The following is a 21,342-nucleotide window of genomic DNA, read 5'->3' on the forward strand; positions in this document are numbered from 1 at the left end:
GAGTACAGAACGTGTGGAAAATTTCAGATCGATAGCTCAAAAACTGAGAGACTAGTTCGCCTATATACAGAAAAACGGTCATGGCTAAATCGACTCAGCTCGTCACTTTAATTATATCACCATATATACATATGTAAATATATACTTTTTAGGTTTCCCACGCTTCTTTCCAGGTATTATAAACTTCGAGGCAAATTTAATATACCCTATTCGGGGTATTCTTATTAAGCAACAGAATCAGAATCAGAACATATCTTGGATAAAACTGAATAACGATTAAGTTAGCCACCGCAGAATCAATATTCTTCATTCTTCATTACAGTGCTTTTCGTATAGCGAATTTCTTAATAAAAAAACTTAGATTTTTCTTATGTTTTGAAAGAATAAATTAAATATAATTAATAATCCTACTCGAAAACCCCAGATTTGCTTACTTTGAATTCAAATTTCGCCAAAACCATGACAGAAAATGACAGAAAATCGCCTTAACAACCAAAATATTATATTTTGTTGTAACATGTTGTTCGAACCGTTATTAGCACATACATGGCCCGCAGCAACAGACGCGACGCGACATCGAGCGCCATACGGCGATAGGAAATTGGACGTTGGCGCAGATTGTTGGCTGAATTTGTAGGTCAGCCGCTAAAAAATTAACTTTTTTCTTGGTCTCCTATAGACGAATACGAAAGCAATGCAGCACCAAGCTAATTTACGAAGCCGCGAGCAACAGAAAATGGAGAGTGGCTAAAAGGGGCAGCAGATAGACAAAGAATTTACATGGCAGCTGCAGAATAGGGAGAAAAAATTAACGACGGCATGGAAAAATTAGAATAAAAGCACACGACACAGGCATATGCAGAAATGTGTGTGTGCGCTGGAATGCAAATGGCAACCGATGCAAGCAAACAAAAAAAAACGAGAAAAAAGATTTTAGCGAGCAAGCAAATTGAGCTATTTAAATGACAAAGTGCATATGTGTGTGTGTGTGTGCGGCGACGATTATGCATAGATATGCGTTTATGCGCACCAGAGTTGATAAATTGTCGCTCAAAAGAAAGCAAGCAAGCGAGTGAGCTGCACGCCTGCATGCAAACACCTAGAAAACAAAAGACTTAAGCAACGAACTCGCTGACGGCAAGTGACTCAAACCCAACCAATGTTACACATTTCCAGCAAGCTATTTTTAGTTGAACCAGAAAATATGCCAAGCTAAACGATGACAACATGCATAAACGATTGCTGGTTACACGGACTACAACAACAGCAACAACAACAATATGAGCAAAAACATGGAAAAGCGAGAAAGGAAAACTCCAAAGTAATGTTAATTATAGACAGCAATGCCAATGGCTACCCACCACATATGCAAATGTGGGCGCGGCAGTGGGCTGCAGTCCGCACATATGCACACATATACACATACCATATACAGCTGATTTGTATTCATATGTGTTTGTATCAATTCGTCCAACAAAGCAACTGACCCTAATTAGAAATGCGTTGGACCGTTACAAAGAAATGTGAGAAGGAACACGAAATTGCCGCAAGCGCACAAGCAGCAGAGTGTATATTAATAAAATAAAATCGGTCTTAATTGATAGTTTAGTTGGTGTACTGCTAATATTACTCACCTGTGTGTAAATTTTTTTATTAAAGCGCGATTTTGTTAATTAAAATGTCCAATAGTAATATTTGTTGCGGCCTGCAATGGCGGCACTGAGTTATAGTTGTTGTTGTTGTAACGAAATTATATTGTTATTCACTTTCTATAAACACGTAGTCACCTAAAAAAACTATGTTTAGTTGAAATTTAATTTTATATCCTTTTTGGCTTAAAAAAATTTTTTTTTTCATTTCAAATATATTAAAATTTTAAAATTTATAATAACAAAATTTATTAAGAAAATTAAAATTTTAAAAAATTTAGGTATTAGAAAAAATTAAATTAAAAAAATTTTAGATTAAAAAACTATTACAATTTTAAAACAGTTTAAACAGAAAAAATGATATGAACTGAAAAAAATTAAAATCTAAAAAAATTGAAAAAATAAATTTATAAAAAAAATTTATATATTTGTGTTTTTGTTTTTAACAACTCTAGTCTCTATAAGCCAAGTTGTAATTCACTTTCTACAAATAATAGCTACCTATAAGTTATATAATATTAAGTTTAGTATTTAGTTAAATTTTATGTTCTTTTCGATAAAAAAATTATTAAATATTAGAAAAACTAAATAAAATTAAAAAAGTGTAAAATTTAAAAAATTTTAAATTTGAAACAACATCAAATGTAAGGAAAAATTTTTAGATTACAACAAATTTAATTAAATAAATTTATTTTGTTAAAAATTTTGTTTTTGTTTCTCAGCAATTCTAGTCACTATATTCAATTATGCAAATTTTCGATATGCGCGTCCGCATACATTTGAAAACGCGCACTAACACACACACACACACAATTAAGAGTCGTTATATGTAACCGCTGGCGTATATTCATTAGCGCATAACCGAGCGGAACGTTCAATAACCGTTTTTCATCGTTATATTTAAATTCAATTAACTTCAGTCGCTTCTACTTCTACTTGCTTTTCTTCTTTTTCTGCTTATTATTATTACGCTTTTCTTCGAGTTCTTCTGCTTGTCTTTATTATTATGCACTAGTCTATTTTGCGTTTTATTTATCACATTGCCTCATCGATATTTTCAATTCCTGCTTCATATGGCCGCCTTTCGGTTGCATGCAACACACGTGTCCGTCCGGCGATAAACGCGTTTCTTTTCTGACGTATTCACTGATTTTCGAAAGCTAGCACACATATAAACAAACAAATGTCGATGTGTATGTGCGTATGCATATGAATATACCTTCCGTCTTCCGTTACAGAGTTATAGTTAGCTCGCACTGCACACGCTTATTACACGCAATCGCTTAACACGAATAACTCACGACAAGCGTCTAAAGCTTCTATCTACGACCGTCTCGTCTGCTGGTCTCGCACCGAATGAAGCTTGCGTCGCGACAAAAGAAATTTTTATGAATATAAGCAAATAAAAATAAAGAAAGCACTCAACAACAACTGCGGAGCGGCACTTCCGCGCTTCCTAGCCTGGCGTAATGAGCGCGCCGGAGCGTTGATTTCCAGCGGCGGCAGTCGAGTAATAAGCAAAAAGCTGCGTGGTACAAGCGCCAGTCTATTGCTGTTGTGACTACTGTTAGCATTGCCTGTCTCAGCGCCATACCTTAATATGTGTGTGTATGTATTGTAAATGTGTGGCGCTTTGACTTTCTTGGCTTTGATGAGTCGCAGCTGCTCGCCGTACCAACGCAAGTTGTTTGGAGAGTTGGTGAAAACCTTGAAGTGTCTGGGAGTGTGAAATTTGTGAGAGCTTTTGTTGCGAGTATTTTTCTTTCACTGAAAAGTGGGTCTGTTAAATATTAACAGCGCCTAAGAATAGAGCTCTGTTAGCTTTATTGATCGCGATTTATGACTCTGAATGCATTGTGCGGAGTAATTGGTAACTTGTATCTAATGATTATGGATCGTGGGTATACAACACGCTTCCTTGAAAAACGAGTATATACGAGTTCGTGTTTATGTATGCAATTGTGAACAATAATAATATATATTTAGTGGTATTAAGTTGTAAATTAAAGGTTTACAAGTTGTTTATTTGTATTCCATCATAAACACTAAAAAATTTAATACTCAACGTTTGGGGACTAAATTCGTAAAAATTAGTTTGGAATTGAACGCTAATATTATACGATAGGGGATACTACCACATTGCCTACCATTATCTTGTTGCTATAATTAAGTTTCTTTCTTTGAAGGAAATTTCGCTTGGTAACACATAAGTGGACTCGAATCCATTATTGTATCAACTCTTCTACTAAAAACCACCAATTTTATCGAATTCGGGCCGCTGACACTATTGAAAATGCAATTTTTTGAAAATGAAATGTTCTCTATTAAATACCCAACCACCCCAAAAATTACCGAAATTTTGTGTAAAATTCAACTTTTTTTTTATATTTTCCGTTTATGTAGAAGATCGATTTAATTTTTTTCTACAAAAAATGTTCAGTGTATTTCTAAAATATGTAGCATTTTAAAAGAATGGAAATAGCAGTTTTATTTTAATCCCGAAAATCGTAGGTGTATAATTCAAAATTTTCTAATTTGGCAGTAGGATTATTTAAATTTGCGTTCAAATATTAATAGAACAAGAATCCTCACATTGTTAAAGATACACTTAAACAAACAGGTTATAGGTTTTTATTAAAAGTTTCTGAGTCGAAAATTCAGGTAATAGTGATCTCTGTTGAATTTTTGTTTTTTAAAGTATTAGATTTCATCGAGGCGTTCAAAATAAACGAGCGTTTATATTGGCTTCCTCACCTAGAACGAGTATTTTTTTATCGAGCGACTTTTTGAGTCTGCGTTGCTGGTCAAATCTAGCAAACACAGTGGATGAAGATATAGTGGATTGCTTTGCATCCACGATGCCTTGTGCTATCAAAAATCAATGTACGAAATTGCGTGATTTCCATTATAAGCAAAAATAGCATAGACTTCACTAGTCACTTTGAGAGCAAGAATTGAAGTACATTGAAGAAGAAATGTCATAAAACTTGGGCAGTACTCTAGTAAAAGTTTATAATCTATTACTTATGTCTGTAGAGCGATATCGCAGTCAGATCAAAAAATTTTCAGCCATATGTAAAAAAAAATGTTTTTCTTTTTTAATGCAATTTTTTTTAAAATTATATTTGTAAGTGAAATACTCAATATGCCATTATTTTTTAACAAATACATATTATAAAAGTGAAAGTTAATTTTTTCAAAGAAGAATGAAAGAAATGAATGAAAAAATTTATGAAATTTATTGAATAAAAACTATAAACTTCATTAAAAATTGTTTATGATTTTGAGACAATATTTAGTAAAGTATTGTAAAAATTGTAAAATTTTCGTTTAGGATTTAATGTTAAACTTTGACCTTGAATAACTTTGGAACGGGTTAACTAGGCAAAAAATCATGTCGGATCTTTTTTGTAGATCGTTATTTACATGGGAAATCAAAAGTCACAATGCGCTACTTGTTAATATTAATATTAAGAGCTCAAACTTTACCATAACATTTTCGTCCGATATTTTAACGGTATCTAATGAAAAAAAATAAAAGCATTATTTTGGCCCATCCTAACATATATACATATACATATAAATGTAGGTGTGTATATTTTCGCGTGTAAAATTGTTGAAATCTAGGTAGCTGCCCAAAAATTGCAATCACCCACTTTCTGCTGACCATATTTGCAGAACGAAATTGAAAAACTTAAAAATTGAAATTCTTACACTATTTAGTGAGAGTGTGTATAAAAATATTTGATCTGAATAAGTGTGTATATTCATGTACATACTAATAATATATAAAAGCAGTTAAGAGCATAGTTGTTTTTGCAATTTTCACGCCACCGTTCAAGCGTGACAATCAAAAGCGACTGAGCGCCAATTAATCTGCTTAAAGAGTTAAAAAAATTTAATGAGTCGAATTTACTTCTGGTTGGTACTGCCTGGTGAAACCAGCTTTAGAGAGCAGTGCGTATTATGCGTTAATTAAAAGTGCATTTTAAATCATTAAATTATAAATAAATTTGGTATTTTATAAGTGGATGTATATGTGTATGCATATATAATATAATATATATATATATATATATTTGTACATGCGTACCTATATTAGTTTATAAGTGCCAATAATTTTAATTTACTGATTACTTAAATTTTGTTTGCAAAAATTATTACGAAAATATTTTGTTTGCTTTCCCTCACCCTGATATCAAACCTCATTTGGTGCAATGGGTTTTGAAGTATTTTTTATTGACTGGCCAACTACCGTTTTTTAAATTTTTATGATTCATTTACCTTGCCAACTATTTAATGAACGCATTTCCCATTACGCAACACGCGTAAATAATTTTGTTTTTGTTTATATATTTTCTTAAATTTCGTAAGTAAATGTATACTATCGCTGTCACTTAAGTAGGTTGATGGTCTTATTTTTAAAATCGTACAATAAAAAGTTTCTAAGCACCAGGGCGCCAATATGAAAAAATGCAAGAGGGGTGTTAGGGTCAATAGCCTCTTAGGCTGTCGGTGGTAGTAAAATTTTCTAAAGGGCAGAGAAAGCAAGAAAATAGGTAGCTCTACTATGTACGAGTACATAGCTACTATCTTTGTGCGTCTTTTTCGTTATATGTCATTAATTTGAAGCGCAAACAACAAAACTAGTTTTCTACTCAAATATGTTGAGCTTTGTTTGTGAAAAAGTGTTTTTTGCATAGAGCTCTTCTTCTTTGCTTTAATAAGGAAAGAATCTTAGCCGAAAGTTATCGAATTTTGGTGGAAGTTTATGGTGAACATGCTCTAGCTGAGTTAACGTGCTAAAAGAGGTTCGCACGATTTAAAAAAGATGATTTTGGCTTGGAAGACAAATAACTTTCTGGGCAGCCAAAAAAAGAAGATTGTTGCCAAACACAAGAAGAGCTCGCAGAATCATACATACTAATAATGGTTTGTCACTCAAGCTGCCATTTCAAAACGTTTAAAATCAATTTGATACGTTCAAAGCAGGGTAATGGGTTGCCATATGAATTGAAGCCAAGAGACATTGAATGACGATTTCACAAGTCGAAAATTCTGCTTGAACCATACAAAAAGAAGTAGTTTTTTGGTTGGCGATGCATACTGAATCCATTACGTTATTCCTAACGTAGAAATCATTTGTAAAACCAATCCGCTAATCAGCCAAACCAATGGCTGAGATCAGAAGTACGTGCTAATTCTAAAATCAGCTGAAACTATTAACCACGAACTCTACCGACAATTACTTATCAAATTGCAACAAGGGAACAAGAGAAAAATGCCCGACACGAATCAATAATTTTCCAGCATGACAACGCCCGCCTCTTGTAACATGAAGCCGGTTAAAAACTATTTGGAATACGGCGGCTGGGAAATTTTGCCTCACTCGCCATATAGCCTAGACCTTGTCCCTTCTGACTATTATTTATTCCGGTCGATGCAAAACGCTTTCACTGGAATACGGTTCATATTAGAACAGGGTATCAAAAAATGGTTTGATTAATTTTTGGCCGCAAAGCCAGCTCAGTTCTTTTGGGATACAATCCACGAATTGCCAGAAAGATGGGAAAATGTTGTAGGTTTAGTTGTAGCATTCGTTGAATAATAGTATTGTACATGTTTAAGTTTTTTAAATAATTCGCATGAATATATGCATGTATGTAGTTATAGTCCCATCACGTAAATATATTCGTATAATTTTGTACTTTACTATATGGCGGCTCTTGGCAACTATAACTTCCCCTATGTTTTTATTGCTTGTAAGACAAGTTAATGACACACAATGCAAACTCATAATACGGTAGCTTTGGAGCTTTAACAATTTTCTTTAGCTTCCATTATTTTAAGTTAAGAAAACAGATGGACATTTAACAAGTAAAGTACAGTTGCCACGTAACGGGTTAATGTAACTGGAACAGACCTAGATTTATATTAAACCAATACTAAGTTATTTATGTTTCCTGTCGCTACAACAATAAAAATAAATTTTGATTTCCCGTCACCCCATGTTTATACAGATATAACACTTCCAGACCAAATGATCTAAAATAACAGTCTTTCTACAGCTCTTCACTATGCATTTGTATAATATTTAAACTGTTGGAAGTAAGGTAAGATCACGCGGGAGATACTATAATAGTACTGGAGTAATAATGACACCATTTTGAAAACTTCGGATCACATACACTGAGAACACTTTTGACTGCCAATATTTTTCGAATAATTAAATGATTAAAGAGGAATTTTAAGACACTACTACTGTTATACGTTCTGGCTTTAAACCTTTTATCACAAATACTGAAACCCCCTAAATATATATGCACGCGCCAGTGCTCACACAACTGCGCACCATACATACAAACCGATAATTTTTTGCGAATGCGCTAATAATTAAATAATATTTATTGTGCTACATTTTGGCACAACAATCAATGCTTCATCACACACCTTGTGACAGTGACATGCTTTGCAATAGCGTCGCCTACAAACCGCAAATGTACTCCTGCGCAATTCGAATGTGAGCGAATTGAAATGTTACTGTTAGTTTGAAAATGAAAAGGTATTTTTTTGGCGATTTTAAAAAAACCACCAACATGGTGCAGCAGCGAAGGTCTTACATGATGCCACCTACGGTGTTGCTGTGCCAATTTTCCCATCAAACCAGTGTCATTATGCTGTAATATATTATACATTTATACATATGTAAGTGTGTATGTATCTATACATACATATGTATATACAAACGTATGTACATATATGTATATATTTGAGTTTCCGTTAGCTTGCAAGCAAGGCAATCTTAAAAAAATATGGCTTAACATAAGTGGTGTTTTATATAAAAATAAAAATTATATGTTTTTAAGTATACCCTACAAGAAACTGCTGATGGGTTCACCAATACACTCACATTTATTATGTCAGTACTGACGCACAGTTTACTTGTCAACTGACCGTCACTGTTATTGTTAAACAGAGACATCTTCGAATCAAATTGCTTACATGTGTAAGAATGAAATTGCTGAATCCTTTACTCAACAACTGCGCAAAACAATTTTTAGTGCCCTTCTTGCCACAAACGAAAAGTGCTGCACGCTTCTTTTGGGGTTGGTGTTAAAAATATAATTTTTTATGAAAGAGATGAGTTTTCAAATATGATATACAATACATACATACGTAAGATAAATAAGTTTCAAATAGAACTATATATTTAGTTAATTGCCATTTGCATTTTTAAATTCAGAATTATCCACTGATTGAGGAAAGACGTACGCATTAAAAGGAGGAGATGGCTTCAAGTGGCATTTTTTGTCATATTTTACTATATAATTATATTTGTTTTTGCAATCATTTTTATAATTATGTATATTACTATAAATAATTTCAATTAAAATTTTAAAATTTATTAAAGAAATAAAAATTATATTATCTACTGCGCAAAAGAATGTTTCACTTGTGATAGATTTACATTCATGACTGACGAATTGCAGCTATGAGAGCGTTTCAGTCATAACTGACAATTTTCAGCTTATGGTCAGCAATGACTCAGAAAAAGACATGAGAGTGAGCAATATAGATATATAGTGAATGAATTCGGAATACCCATGCGTTAAAGAGAGTTTGCATCTCTCACACACATTCGTTTGTTTACATCAGTTTTTGCACAAGGCACTTGAGAAAATGATAGAAACTTTGTTCTGCGCGCTGACAAAATTTTTTCAGCTCAGATGACTGTCACTGTTCTTGTAGGGTATATATACATACATATGTATGCATGTGTGTGTGTGTGTGAATTTGACAAATGCTACAACAATTCATCGTTAGCTTTGCGCAAAGTAATTGTTATTACCTTTACAAATTACCTAACTAACCGCTGCAATTAACAATGGGAATTTTGTTTTTTTGTTATTTTTTTCATTTTTTTGCTAGCCGTCCGAGCCATCCCATCTCAGTGCAAATTGTTTACAGTTAACAACGTTATTTAATTTTGGTCAATACCTCGTTGGCGTCAAAGCGTTCCACTACTTTCACTCTCATTCACCCCAACAAAATGACATTTTTATGCCATCACAAAAAAGAAAAAAATTTACCAACAATTTTCGGTTTGCGTTTAACTAAAACGGCCATATCACCAGAATAACAACCTGCAACTATTAACGAGTTTGTTCAAGTGATAAATGTTCAAATCACGTAATAATTATACCGTTATAGAGTAGCTCGAGTTTAAAATAAAATTTCGGTGTATTTGTAATGGCATAGCTTGCTTGGAATGAATTGCTCAATATGTACTGAAAGTAAAGAAAGAGTTTCGCGATCTTGATGCTCAATGAATTTCGATTTCGCACATGATTTACTGTTAACATGAGTATGTGAATATGTGTATTGCAAAATTACGCGGATTTCGAAAGAGGAAGCAGTGGAATTCTCATGCTGATTGTGTTGTATTCTGCAGAATATTATGCATTAATATACATTGTCAAATGACATTCGCCAAAACTATTTGAACAAGTTTTATATTATTGCAAGAAAAGATCTAACAAACCTTTTGAACAATAATTTTTTAAAAAAGTTTTTCGTACAAGGGCATTATTTTAATAGTACAATTTGTACAGCTATGAAGGTATATGCTATAGTGGTCTAATATCAGCGGTTCCGACAAATGAGCCACTTCTTGGAGAGAAAAAAATGTACAAAATTTCAGATCAATATTTCAAAAACTCATTTATATATTTCTGTTCTATAGGGTCTCCGACGTATCCTTTTGACTGTAAAAACAACCGATTATTGCTCTAACGGTGCAATAAACTATACTTTATCTCACTGCGATTGATTTTCCTTGATATATAGTTCAATATAACTTTAATAAATATTGATTATAACTGCAATTTTTTTGTAAAGGTACTTGATTAAAAGAAAGTCCCGAAATAAAAGAACATTAATTCTATATTCTATAGCTTGTTTAAATATTTATGAATATTTCATGTATTTAAATTAAACGAAATGCATACTTCTTAGATTTTTCGCAACAAAATTATAAATTAATCAAATATTTTAACTAAATAAACATATACCACATATGTATGTACATATGTAGACTATGCAAGGAATTAAAATAATTAACACTATCCAGAGTGCATACTTGAATTCACCGATTATATTTCAAAATTAAATCTGGCAAATCAGTCAAATAATCACAGGTCTAAAAATTACGGCTTCATGGTTGTCGTTGTTGTGACGGATTTCGTGGTCAACGTGCTTGATTAAATGGATTTTCTGGTGATTTGTTCCATTCCTTCATAAGTATTTGCTTCCATTGTGTTAAACGCATTGATGGATTTTCCGCTTTGATACGTGGCATGTTTGCCGTCTCGAAGGCTTTGTAGGCAGCACGCATTCGCTTTTCCGGATGTTTGTCTTCCTCGTTGTCTTTCACACTACAAAAAATGTTTATAGAGAATAGAAATATAATTAATATGAAATAATTTTTTTTACCTCAGGGCTGCCAAAGCTTGATCGACATTTGTTGCAATTTCAACGTCCGCCATGGAACGGTTCAGATTTTCTTCGATTACTGGTTCGGGCAAAACAACTCGTGCTCCCAACTGTGGTTTAGCTGCGTTAATGGCATCAATAGCACGTTGCTTCTTTTCCAACTCTTCCAGAATCTGCTGTCGATGGATCTTTGCGAGTGGTTGTTTGCCTTGCGTCTTAATGGATGACATTTCTTGATCGAGTAGCGCCTATTGCATAAAAATGTAAATATTTGGTAATTTGTAACGTATTTTAGTAAAAACCTTCGCTTCCGTCTTTCGTCTTATTGCCTCAGCCCGTTTCTTTTCTTCTTCCTCACGCCTTTGTTGCTTCTTGGCTAAACTTTTATCATTGTCAGCCCATAGTCGATCCTCAGCCTCCTTAGCAGCACGTTCATTATTGGCTTGTTTCACAGCTTGCTTACGTTCACGCGCCTCCGCCGCCTTTGAATTGGTTACCATTTTCTTAGGCATTTTTGTATATAATTAAATATTGCCTTTACAGCTCTTTTAATTGTTGCACACAGTAATTTCGCAAAAATTTAGATAGATTTTGACATTTCCAAAAGTCCATGACTAGGGTTGTTAAGGCTGAAGAATTTTATTTTTTTACAAACATATTCCAACACTGTTCACTATAAACAGCTGTTGCGAATGTCAGTAAAATGAAACAATGGCATACAATTTTATACAAACAGGAAAGAATAGTACAGAGAAATTTAAATTATTTACGAAATGGACATATTAAAAGCTGAAATTGCTAGAAAGCGCAAATTACTTGAGGAAAAGCAACTTGTGGATGATAAAAAAAAATACTTCAAACGTGGTGAACTCATTGCCAAGAACACAGAAGAAATCCTACAAAAAGTTGGCTATAAAAAGCAAGAAAGTCGCGAGGAAGACCAAGTACCAGAAGGACACTATAGCTATGTCTCTGACGGACAAAATATTTTACCGCGCTCTGAAGTCATACGTCGTTTACGCGAACGTGGCGAACCTATTCTTATATTTGGAGAAACGGAATCAGATGCGTTTCATCGCTTGCGTCAATGCGAGATCTCCCAGCCTGAAACCAATCGTGGATTCCGCAATGATTTCCAAGAAGCATTAGAACAGGTAGATCAAGCATACTTGCAAGAAATGTTTGCCAACACACCGACCGCGAAAGAAGAACAAAAATCCGACCTTGCCGAATTGGATGAAACTGTCACCTGGGATAGCATAAAAGTAAGTGCCATTAAGATGGGTCGTGGTAACAAAGAATACGACATGGATGTCATAATAACTTTGCTCACGTTTTTATTAAAAATGTGGAATGATCAAATCGCTTCGTACTCAAAGCAAGAAATAATGTCTACTAAAACAAAAATGGCTCGTGTAATTTTCACACAGACGCGCGAGTATGTGAAACCTTTATTTCGTAAGCTGAAACATCATACCCTGCCCGAAGATATATTAGATAGTTTACGTGACATTTGTAAGCGTCTATTGAATCGCGATTACATCACTGCAAGTGATGCTTACCTAGAGATGGCCATAGGCAATGCACCCTGGCCTATTGGTGTCACTATGGTAGGTATTCACGCACGTACGGGACGAGAGAAAATTTTCTCCAAGAACGTAGCACATGTAATGAATGATGAAACACAACGAAAATATATACAGGGCTTGAAACGATTGATGACCAAATGCCAAGAGTATTTTCCAACTGATCCCTCAAAATGTGTAGAGTATGTCAGCAAAAAAGATCGCATATAAACAAGTTTGCAAATACTTTGACACTCACATTTTTATTTAATTTGCTAAAAAGTAAGATTAGTTGTAATTATGCAATATACACTCAATAAAGGCTTGCAAACATTTAATATTCTTTTTAACTACAAACTGTCAAAAATTCCTTATTCTATTGGAAGTGTATTGTTGTGGCTATATTCTTATTTTTTGCCAAGTTCAGTAGCACGTTCACTAGATTTTTCTACAGCGTTGATGAGCGTTGATCTGGAAAGGTGAAATGATTTTATATATTCTATATATTATTCACTCTAGAATATACTCATTTTTTTCATACCTCAAGTTGCCCTTCTCCAGTTCATGTACACCTACAATTGTTGCACCACCTGGTGAACAAACCTAGTTGAAAAAAAACACATTTTTATTCGTGATTAAAATATAAAAAAGTACGAAGTATAAAAGTAAAGTTAGCAACCTCATCTCTCAAAACAGCTGGATGTTTGCCGGTTAACAAAACCATCTTAGCCGCTCCCAATAGCATTTGTGCGGAGAACTGCAATGCCATTTGTCTTGGCACTCCTTGTTTAACACCACCATCAGCTAAAGCCTCTATTATTGTATATACAAATGCGGGGCCGCAACCAGCTACTCCCGACACTGCGTCTATCATCGATTCGGGCACTTGCTGAGCAATGCCCAAAGAGTTCAGCATTAAATGCAGTTTCTCCAAATCTTGTTGCTTCACATAGGAACCAGGTGAATACACGGTAATACCTTCACCAATTTGCATTGGCGTATTGGGCATAGTGCGTATCATTTTTAAACCGTCCACAAATGAGAATTTCTAAAATCGATTTTATTATAATAGTCAACATGTTTTACCTCTAATCAAATATAACAAAATACCTCTTCAAGTGTCTTCAGCTTAACTCCAGCTAATACCGAGACAAACAACTTATCCTTATCTTTCAAAGTAGGCGAGTGTAAGCTATGCAGCTGTGCAGCCATCGGGGTAAGAATATGTGGCTTCACACATATGAAAATAATGTCGGCTTTGTCCAGCACTTCATAGTTATCGTCTGTAGTTGCAATGCCAAGCGCACGCCAGCGTGCAAGATTCTCCAAATTAGGTCCCGACACTAGCACCTGTGAGGTTTTTACAAATTCCCGATTTATTAAACCGGAACCAATGGCAAATGCCATATTACCACCGCCGATGAAACCGATTTTCTCATCCAACTTCGCCATTTTTGTATCAATTGGTTTTAGAGCTTATAGGAGAATAAGTAAAGTGGATTAAAACATGTAATATCAACGAAATTATAATAGACACTATTGATTAAATCCTAATAGCATTGGAATAACTAAAATGGTTTGACAGCTTTTGCTCGTTTTACAGCTGTTTATCGCAATTCTACTTTGTTAAGAAAGTTTGTTGTCATTTGCAATTAGCTTCTTAGCACATATGTTTTAACTTAGCACCTAAATTTCATAGCTTTTATCACCTTTTATCAGTGGACGTTCTCTGCTTCTATCACAATTTATCTTGCGTATACAAACCGTCCTACGTAGCCGGCTACAATGATTTTGATTATTTTACGTAATAAACAATTAATATTGCCAGATGCTTAATTCTAAGTTTAATACATTTTTTAAACATATAATCTTTTATTTATATATTATTTAATAAAAAGTAGTACTTCAATCTACATTACTGATTATATAAAGAGCTACATTACATTTTTTGTGTAAAATTATATATTTTCATTTATAATTTAAATACAAAAATATACTAACTTATACAAATAATTGTTTAAATTTTGTTTTAAGATTTTTATAAGTGCGTAACTGCATATTTGTGCAATGTTATCATAAATTACTTCAGCTATATCATTCATTACGTTACCGTTCAGCGCCATCTATTTTCCGATAGCGTCACTATAAGCTTGGATATATAATATTATGTCAAATATTATCAACAACATTTCAAATGTGGTAGTTCCTGCGAATTTGTTTGCGCCATTTCAGTTTTTGCCACAATTATCACAGTAATTTTTAAAATTAATAAATCTTAGGAGAAAAACAAATAACAAAATTTTATTGGGGAAAGCTAAATACACAAACAGTCTTGGGGCATAATTGGTTATTTTTCAAAACGGCATGGCTGCAACTATTTTTATTAAATATGTGCAAAATATTAGTGTTTTAAATAACATTCGTTATTGTGCATTAGGTATAGCAATAACCTGGGGGTGTGCGTTTAATAAATACAATCAAAACAAAAGTGTGAGTGATACTATTACCTTCCCGAAATGCCGATACAAGTATGTATTAACCAATTTTTTACATCTTCATGAACATACTTACATACAAATGTATAATTAGACAAATGTGAAAGCGTCAGGCAATGGAATGGTTAGAGCAGTACATATCTGAAACAATAACAAAAATAATGGCAATACGCATATACTATTATATTTATTTGACAAAAAAATTAGCTGGTTTATCGTACTACTGCCTTGAGATGTTCTAAATATTTCTAAATTTTTAAATACGATAATTTATTATGTTACTAAACTCTGATGCCGACAAGTGAACCATTTTTAATTCTATGTATATCTATATACATATGTACATATATGCATTTATACATGCTTAGTATATGCACGTACAGGTGTGCGATTGTCTTTTTATTGTGTCAAATAGTATGTTGCTCGAACAATTTCAAAGCTGATTGACTCTGCTGATTGTCTTGCATTCATTCATAACAATTGCAAATGTTCCGTTAACTATCTCTTTAATTTGTACGAAAAGTAATCACAGCGCGATGTCTTCTTTCGATTTGCCACAAGCAATAAAAGCGCAAGTGAAAATTTGTTTTAAATGATTTAGAAAATAGTGAGAGTTGACAACTTCAAAGAGTAATAGAAAATCGTTTTTATTACAAAATTAGAAAGTATAGTTCTATTTTTAACATTAACTCTGAGTATTTACTAGCAAAACTCTGAAAAATTGTTTATTGCACGGTACATGAAGGCATTTATTCAATTTCAGAAAAATGTGGAAACGGAATGTGTTAGACGAGCATGCAGTAGAGCAGTTATTTATGACCATTCGGTCATTGGTACAGCTCTTTTCTAAAATCGTTGTGAAGTCAGACAGATCTACTCAATCTGTTACGAGATAGTAAAGGCGGATACTTTTCCGCTCTATCTTAATTAACACAAATTATAATAATTAAGGAAGCGCTAAGTTCGGATGAAGCCGAATAATTTGCACTCTCGCAATTTTTAAGAATCAACGTCGGGGAATTATTTTCAGATATTGACAAAAGTTTATATTAAAGAAGTGAGGAAAGGTTGAGTTGAGGTGTAACCTAAAAGACGGATTATAGACTCTTGCAATTTGAAAGGACCAAATAAAAATATTGAAAAGAAGTCCAATGCCATGTTAAAATATCTCACATAGTAACCGATATATAGATATAGAGGTATGTACTCGTATGTATACGGTAAAAGTCAACCGGAAGTTCCAAAACTTGATATACATATGTGGTATAAGGGAAGTATTGACACGATTTCATACTTTTTTGACATCAGCACACATTATTAAAGCGTTATCTAAATTTAGATATCCCGCAGATTGACCTCATATATATCGGTATAAAGTAAGCCGGAAGTTCCCATTTTAGATATGGGGAGCCGATTTTATACATTTTAGCACAAGTGTACATTTTAACCAGAAACTTCTCTCTAATTTCATTAATATGTATATCTTTTAGATTGACCAATATCTTAGGTATTGAACATTAAGGTTCAATATGCGATATCAACGACCATTTCTAAATAAGAATTGCCACACCTGAAAACACTATTTTTGTTTAGTGTTATTTCATTATTTTCATTAACACCCAGAAACCAATTTGTCTTGCCCTCCTTATCTATCTCGATTGGTTTTAAGTATTCCACATAATCATTAGGCGAACAAATATTTTTTTTGCACCGAGTACAAAATGGTGCGAGAGTATAAAAATATATTAAACTCAAAGAAATAACTTTCTGAATATGGTATGAGAAAATTGAGGTTCATTTTGCATACAAAAACTTGATTTTGATCGGTCAGTTTCTATTATGCTTTATGCTTTTACATTAATCTATGTATGCCAAGTTTTGTGAATCGTAAAACTTGTTAAACAAAAAAGTTTTCCATACAAGGACTTGATTTTGATCTATTATGTATGGCAGCTATATGATACAGTATTCCGAAATCGGTGGTTCCGACAAATTAACAGATTCTTAGGGAGAGAAGGATGTGTTCAAAGACTGTCAATTTCTTCTGCTGGGGTGTTGCAAACTTCGTGGCGAACTTAAGATATCGTGTTCAGGGTATACAAATCCGCATCTCTTAAATATTTAAACTTATTTGTATAAGTCAAGCTTAAGAAACTACCCCACTTACATTCACAATTAATATATTATATTTAATTGTAAATATATATTTTTTTTTATTTTTATTCTACACACACACTTTCTACACCTAACAGTTACATGAAGAATAATATATGTGTATTAATGTACATATGTACATAGGTATGTAATATATGATGATTACATGAGCAGCTAATTGTACATATGTACATCAGCATTATTATAGAGTAGATCGTCTAAAGCTTGGTAGTTACATATTATTTGTACTGTAATTATGTTTGCTGCAGCGCCGACCGCCCCACGCGAAAGCGCTTTTAACAACCAAATCATTGCATTAACCATGTGTGCATATGTAGTTAGTCATATTTTGAGGTGAAACGACTGCCCGCATTGGCGATGTGCGGTAATTAGCGCTTGCAAGCATTCAAAAACTAACGAAATAAGTCAGCGCATGCAAGCAAAGCGCAGCCAGGCGAACGATAAATAGCAAATGAGGGAGCGCTTTAAGCATTACTCTGGCGCATGCGTGCCGTTGCCATTGATTTGCAGCCATGTTAGACATGCAGTCAGCTGGGTGGGCAGGTAAGTAGCGTAGCATGTATGTGTGCGCATACATAAGTTCATAAGTGCCTGTACGCATTTTGAATGCAATATAATTTATTACTTAGCTATATATCTACATATATGGAGTGTAAGGCAACACGCAAGCGTTTAGCAGTCACAATTTGCAATGCAACGCAATACAGGGCAACGCAATGGAACGTTATGCAGGTCTGCTGCATTTTTCAGCGTCTTCTTTTGCTTTCATAATCCATGCTTCAATGTGCGTTCAAACACGCCAACAACAATAACACAAGTGTTTGTGGTAAATATTCGCAGCGTGGCACACATATGTACATATGCTAGTATCATCAAGTGCTGTTGCATTAAATTGATTTTTTCGGCTCGCTGCGCATCTATCAGCATTTACTTTACACACGCGCTGCGCCAGCGCATATCGCTTTAAGGCAGCGTTACCGAGGGCTGACAAGCGCCAGCATCCATTCAATTTCACTTGATCGTGGTGGCTCCCAAGCGCCGTTACCTCGTTAACAGCCCCCCGTCGGTTACAAATCAGTGCATCTCTGCTCATTTCTGCTTGATTTTACACAATTTGCTGGCATTAAAATGAAAATGGAAAGTAATTGCATGTCATTCATTATTGCGTGCCACTGGTACATATGTATATACATTCATACTAGTATATTCATATATAATACAAATATGGCATGTGAGTACGAGTAACAGGTGTGTTTTCATGTTTTTGGTTGCGGCTTTTGTTATGACGATGCGCGGGTGGCGATCTAATCGCTTTTCTACAATAGCGGGTTGCCAAATTTTGGAAAATTTAATATAATATCTTGTCTTAAAAACTTAATTTGAAAAATTTCATGGTAGCGTAAAACCCATTGGAAAAGTAAGCAAAAATAACTAAAATGAAAGAGTAACTCCACCTTTGGATTTATACTTTTTCACATAACCTAAAGGTTTATGGGCAAAAATTCAAATAACCAAGTTTTATATTTTTATCTTTTACAACAATTTTTTTTTGTTTTACGAAATTTGGTGTGAACACCACCAACATACTGTCATTTTTTTAATTTAACATATTAATTTTTCTACCAGAAATCGAAATAAACCGCTTTTAATCTTAGAAAATTTAACCATCCCTCTCCCTTTTTCTTCCAGACCACAAATCGGCCGTTATTATAGCTGAACACGATATACGTTATGCTTTAAAAAAAAATGCACCTGCGAAGGGTTGCAGCCGAAGTTAACGTTTTTGTAATTTTTTTTTCTGGGCCAATAGTTTCCATCCAACTATAATTTTTCCCCCGTTTTGCCATTTTCAAAGGTCTATTAAATTCATTTTATTATCAAGCAAAGATGCTCACTAGATTTTATTAAAATATTTTATAAATTTACCGATATTTTTGATATAAAGTCTGCCCTAACTATAGATCTTTTGCTAAGTTTTACTTTGATTGGTTCTAGGTTTATCTATTATAAAGTCAAAGAATCTGACGAATGCGTCCGATTTCGTCCATGCCAGACTGTAACATAAACATGTATTGCAAAAGTTACGGTTCAAACTTCGCCTAAAAGTGGGCTGTGGCACGCCCATTAAGCATTATTTTTAATTGGTCCACGTGTAACTCTTCTGTTTCATCGTAAATCGTTCGGTTTCACACATTTCACAGCGTATGATTTAAAGCTAGTGCTAATGTTTCCACTAGATCCAATATAGGTTTACTTTTCCAAAAATGTTAAGCCACAAATGCGGTACTCAATTTTAAATTCGAGTTTTGTTGCATGATTTTTAACTTAATTATGGTATACTTGTATTCCTATATATTTTTAGAAGGTACATAATTCCTATTTTGCTTATCTACAATACCAATCCCTTCAGAATACAAATGAGTACACCAAGTCTTATCAAGATGTCTGAAGTTTTACTCGAGTTATTGCTTGCGCGAACAGATGAACCGACAGGCAGATATCCGAAATTTAATTCGTATACATATATAATTCTATATCTTCCTCCTCCTACTTTAAGATGACCTTAGTGGTCATTGTTTCGGTCATGTCAGAGCTTGTTGTAATCTATGAGCATACATGATGATTAACCATTTCTAGGGACTGAATTCATGAAATAGTTAGGGAAGGCATTTGTCATCTAACGGTTTAAAAATAGATCTTCATTGAAAATTTTTTATTTAACTCAATGGCGGTACTAAAATATTATTGCCTCGTTTTAGAGATCACGATATTAAAATTATGTAAACCTTTGAAAAATGGGTTGTCAATATAATAAGAGAAACTTCTAAAATTGTAAGAACAAAGTCTGTCATCTTGAGTTAAAGTGGAGATGCATTTTTCATTACTTTGGTAACCCTATTAATATTCTACAAACTACATGAAAGCATCAATTCAATACAAGATTTATTGCAAATATCTGTTGAACTATTTGTTTAACTCTTTCATTAATTTTTATCTCTCCTTCGGTGCTTCATTCCTTCAACTGCTTCAATAATTATTGCTCGTAAACTTGTGTACGCCATTTATGCATTTTATATATTAGCATTTTCTAACATTTGTCTTTTTTGATAAAAGTTGTAACGATCTGCATTGATTAACCACTCGACGCCATTAACCGCGAGATCGCTTTGTCTTTGCCTTCGCCTATATAAGTATTTATGGTATACCATACCATGTATTGTACGAGTATAAACTTAAAATTTCCTTTGTCGATAGTCAGTAACATTGTGTTTCTATAAATATAAGTATTGTGGAAGTGCTTTTAAAAATTCATATAAATATATACTTAAAGTCTATGCCTTACTACATTTTCATAATAAAGCAAGGCGTTGCCGTTGCATTCGGCAATTTCCACATGAAACCAAGCAGTGCGGCTCGTGGCGACGTTACAATGCACCGCGCTTTCATCGACGAATGCTTCATAGACTTACTTAATTCAACGTTTAGCTATACCATATTACTGATTTATTGACTGACTGAATGACAGCCTCGTTAATTTTGAACTTGTCCGCAGAAATCTATACATACATAAGTCAGTTTAATAACTATTAAGCAGCTAAAAATTTATAAATGCATATTTTTGACATTGACTGTTTCCACAAAGAGACTCAAAAGAGCTAATCCGGAACGCCATAGACTTTTTTGAGCCCCGCTGATATGGTCGAAGTAAATTATTGGTTGTGATCCCTGTATTAACTGTTAAATTTAATTTCGTCGTATAATTTCTAAATTTTTTTGATTCTGTATAAGTGATATACGAGTGTAATACTTGGGGTAAATTTCGGTCTTAAAAATCATTAACCTATTTTGTCAAACTTGTTTTCTCTATGTGTTTAAGATTTTGGTTAGTGGCTTTTAAACGCCATATTATTAAAAACTTTTATAGGTTTCGGGAAAAGGGTTTCCGTTCTCCAAATCCTTTTAAAA

At 33.7% G+C, this 21,342-nt stretch overlaps 5 protein-coding genes across 5 annotated transcripts in view; 1 reads left to right on the forward strand and 4 right to left on the reverse strand.

Annotated features, from left to right (window-relative positions):
* Positions 1–2,996, reverse strand: part of LOC106621451 (mucin-2) — a 38,662-nt gene extending 35,666 nt beyond the window's left edge. Inside the window, exons 1-2 of the mRNA XM_014240330.3 lie at positions 2,869–2,996; positions 1,635–1,787 (exon numbers count right to left, since the gene is read on the reverse strand). The gene's annotated coding sequence lies outside the window, so the exon portion shown is untranslated. The remainder of the gene's footprint in view (positions 1–1,634; positions 1,788–2,868) is intronic.
* Positions 1–8,301, reverse strand: part of ATPsynD (ATP synthase, subunit D) — a 185,337-nt gene extending 177,036 nt beyond the window's left edge. The window contains exon 1 of the mRNA XM_070105695.1: positions 8,297–8,301. The gene's annotated coding sequence lies outside the window, so the exon portion shown is untranslated. The remainder of the gene's footprint in view (positions 1–8,296) is intronic.
* Positions 8,302–10,776: 2,475 nt separating this feature from the next.
* On the reverse strand, positions 10,777–11,751 carry LOC106619134 (coiled-coil domain-containing protein 124). Its single transcript, XM_036368559.2, has 3 exons — positions 11,444–11,751; positions 11,142–11,389; positions 10,777–11,083 (listed from the first exon to the last, which is right to left on the reverse strand). The coding sequence occupies exons 1-3, from the start codon at positions 11,651–11,653 to the stop codon at positions 10,897–10,899; spliced, it is 645 nt and encodes a 214-aa protein (XP_036224452.1). The 5' UTR covers positions 11,654–11,751; the 3' UTR covers positions 10,777–10,896.
* A 98-nt stretch (positions 11,752–11,849) lies between these two features.
* Positions 11,850–13,044, forward strand: Prp18 (pre-mRNA processing factor 18). Its single transcript, XM_014237145.3, has one exon. The coding sequence runs from the start codon at positions 11,915–11,917 to the stop codon at positions 12,935–12,937; it is 1,023 nt and encodes a 340-aa protein (XP_014092620.2). The 5' UTR covers positions 11,850–11,914; the 3' UTR covers positions 12,938–13,044.
* P5cr (Pyrroline 5-carboyxlate reductase) lies at positions 12,951–14,518 on the reverse strand. The gene is made up of 5 exons (XM_014237146.3): positions 14,416–14,518; positions 13,817–14,181; positions 13,386–13,754; positions 13,248–13,309; positions 12,951–13,177 (listed from the first exon to the last, which is right to left on the reverse strand). Exons 2-5 carry the CDS (start codon positions 14,156–14,158, stop codon positions 13,114–13,116), a joined length of 837 nt encoding a protein of 278 aa, XP_014092621.1. The 5' UTR covers positions 14,159–14,181; positions 14,416–14,518; the 3' UTR covers positions 12,951–13,113.
* Between the last annotated feature and the right edge of the window lie 6,824 nt (positions 14,519–21,342).

The sequence above is a fragment of the Bactrocera oleae genome, chromosome 2 (genome assembly GCF_042242935.1).
Source record: "Bactrocera oleae isolate idBacOlea1 chromosome 2, idBacOlea1, whole genome shotgun sequence".
In the NCBI taxonomy this organism is placed as follows: Eukaryota; Metazoa; Arthropoda; class Insecta; order Diptera; family Tephritidae; genus Bactrocera; species Bactrocera oleae.

What these genes read in the sequence shown, in the direction of transcription:
- LOC106619134 (XM_036368559.2), bottom strand. Translation starts at nt 11,653, where the DNA reads ATGCCTAAGAAAATGGTAACCAATTCAAAGGCGGCGGAGGCGCGTGAA. An exon ending in GACGAAAGACGGAAGCGAAG is followed by an intron (nt 11,390 to 11,443) that starts GTTTTTACTAAA and finishes TTTATGCAATAG; the next exon opens with GCGCTACTCGATCAAGAAAT. An exon ending in CAAGCTTTGGCAGCCCTGAG is followed by an intron (nt 11,084 to 11,141) that starts GTAAAAAAAATT and finishes CATTTTTTGTAG; the next exon opens with TGTGAAAGACAACGAGGAAG.
- Prp18 (XM_014237145.3), top strand. Translation starts at nt 11,915, where the DNA reads ATGGACATATTAAAAGCTGAAATTGCTAGAAAGCGCAAATTACTTGAG.
- P5cr (XM_014237146.3), bottom strand. Translation starts at nt 14,158, where the DNA reads ATGGCGAAGTTGGATGAGAAAATCGGTTTCATCGGCGGTGGTAATATG. An exon ending in CAGCTGTTTTGAGAGATGAG is followed by an intron (nt 13,310 to 13,385) that starts GTTGCTAACTTT and finishes TTTTTCAACTAG; the next exon opens with GTTTGTTCACCAGGTGGTGC. An exon ending in CTGGAGAAGGGCAACTTGAG is followed by an intron (nt 13,178 to 13,247) that starts GTATGAAAAAAA and finishes TCACCTTTCCAG; the next exon opens with ATCAACGCTCATCAACGCTG.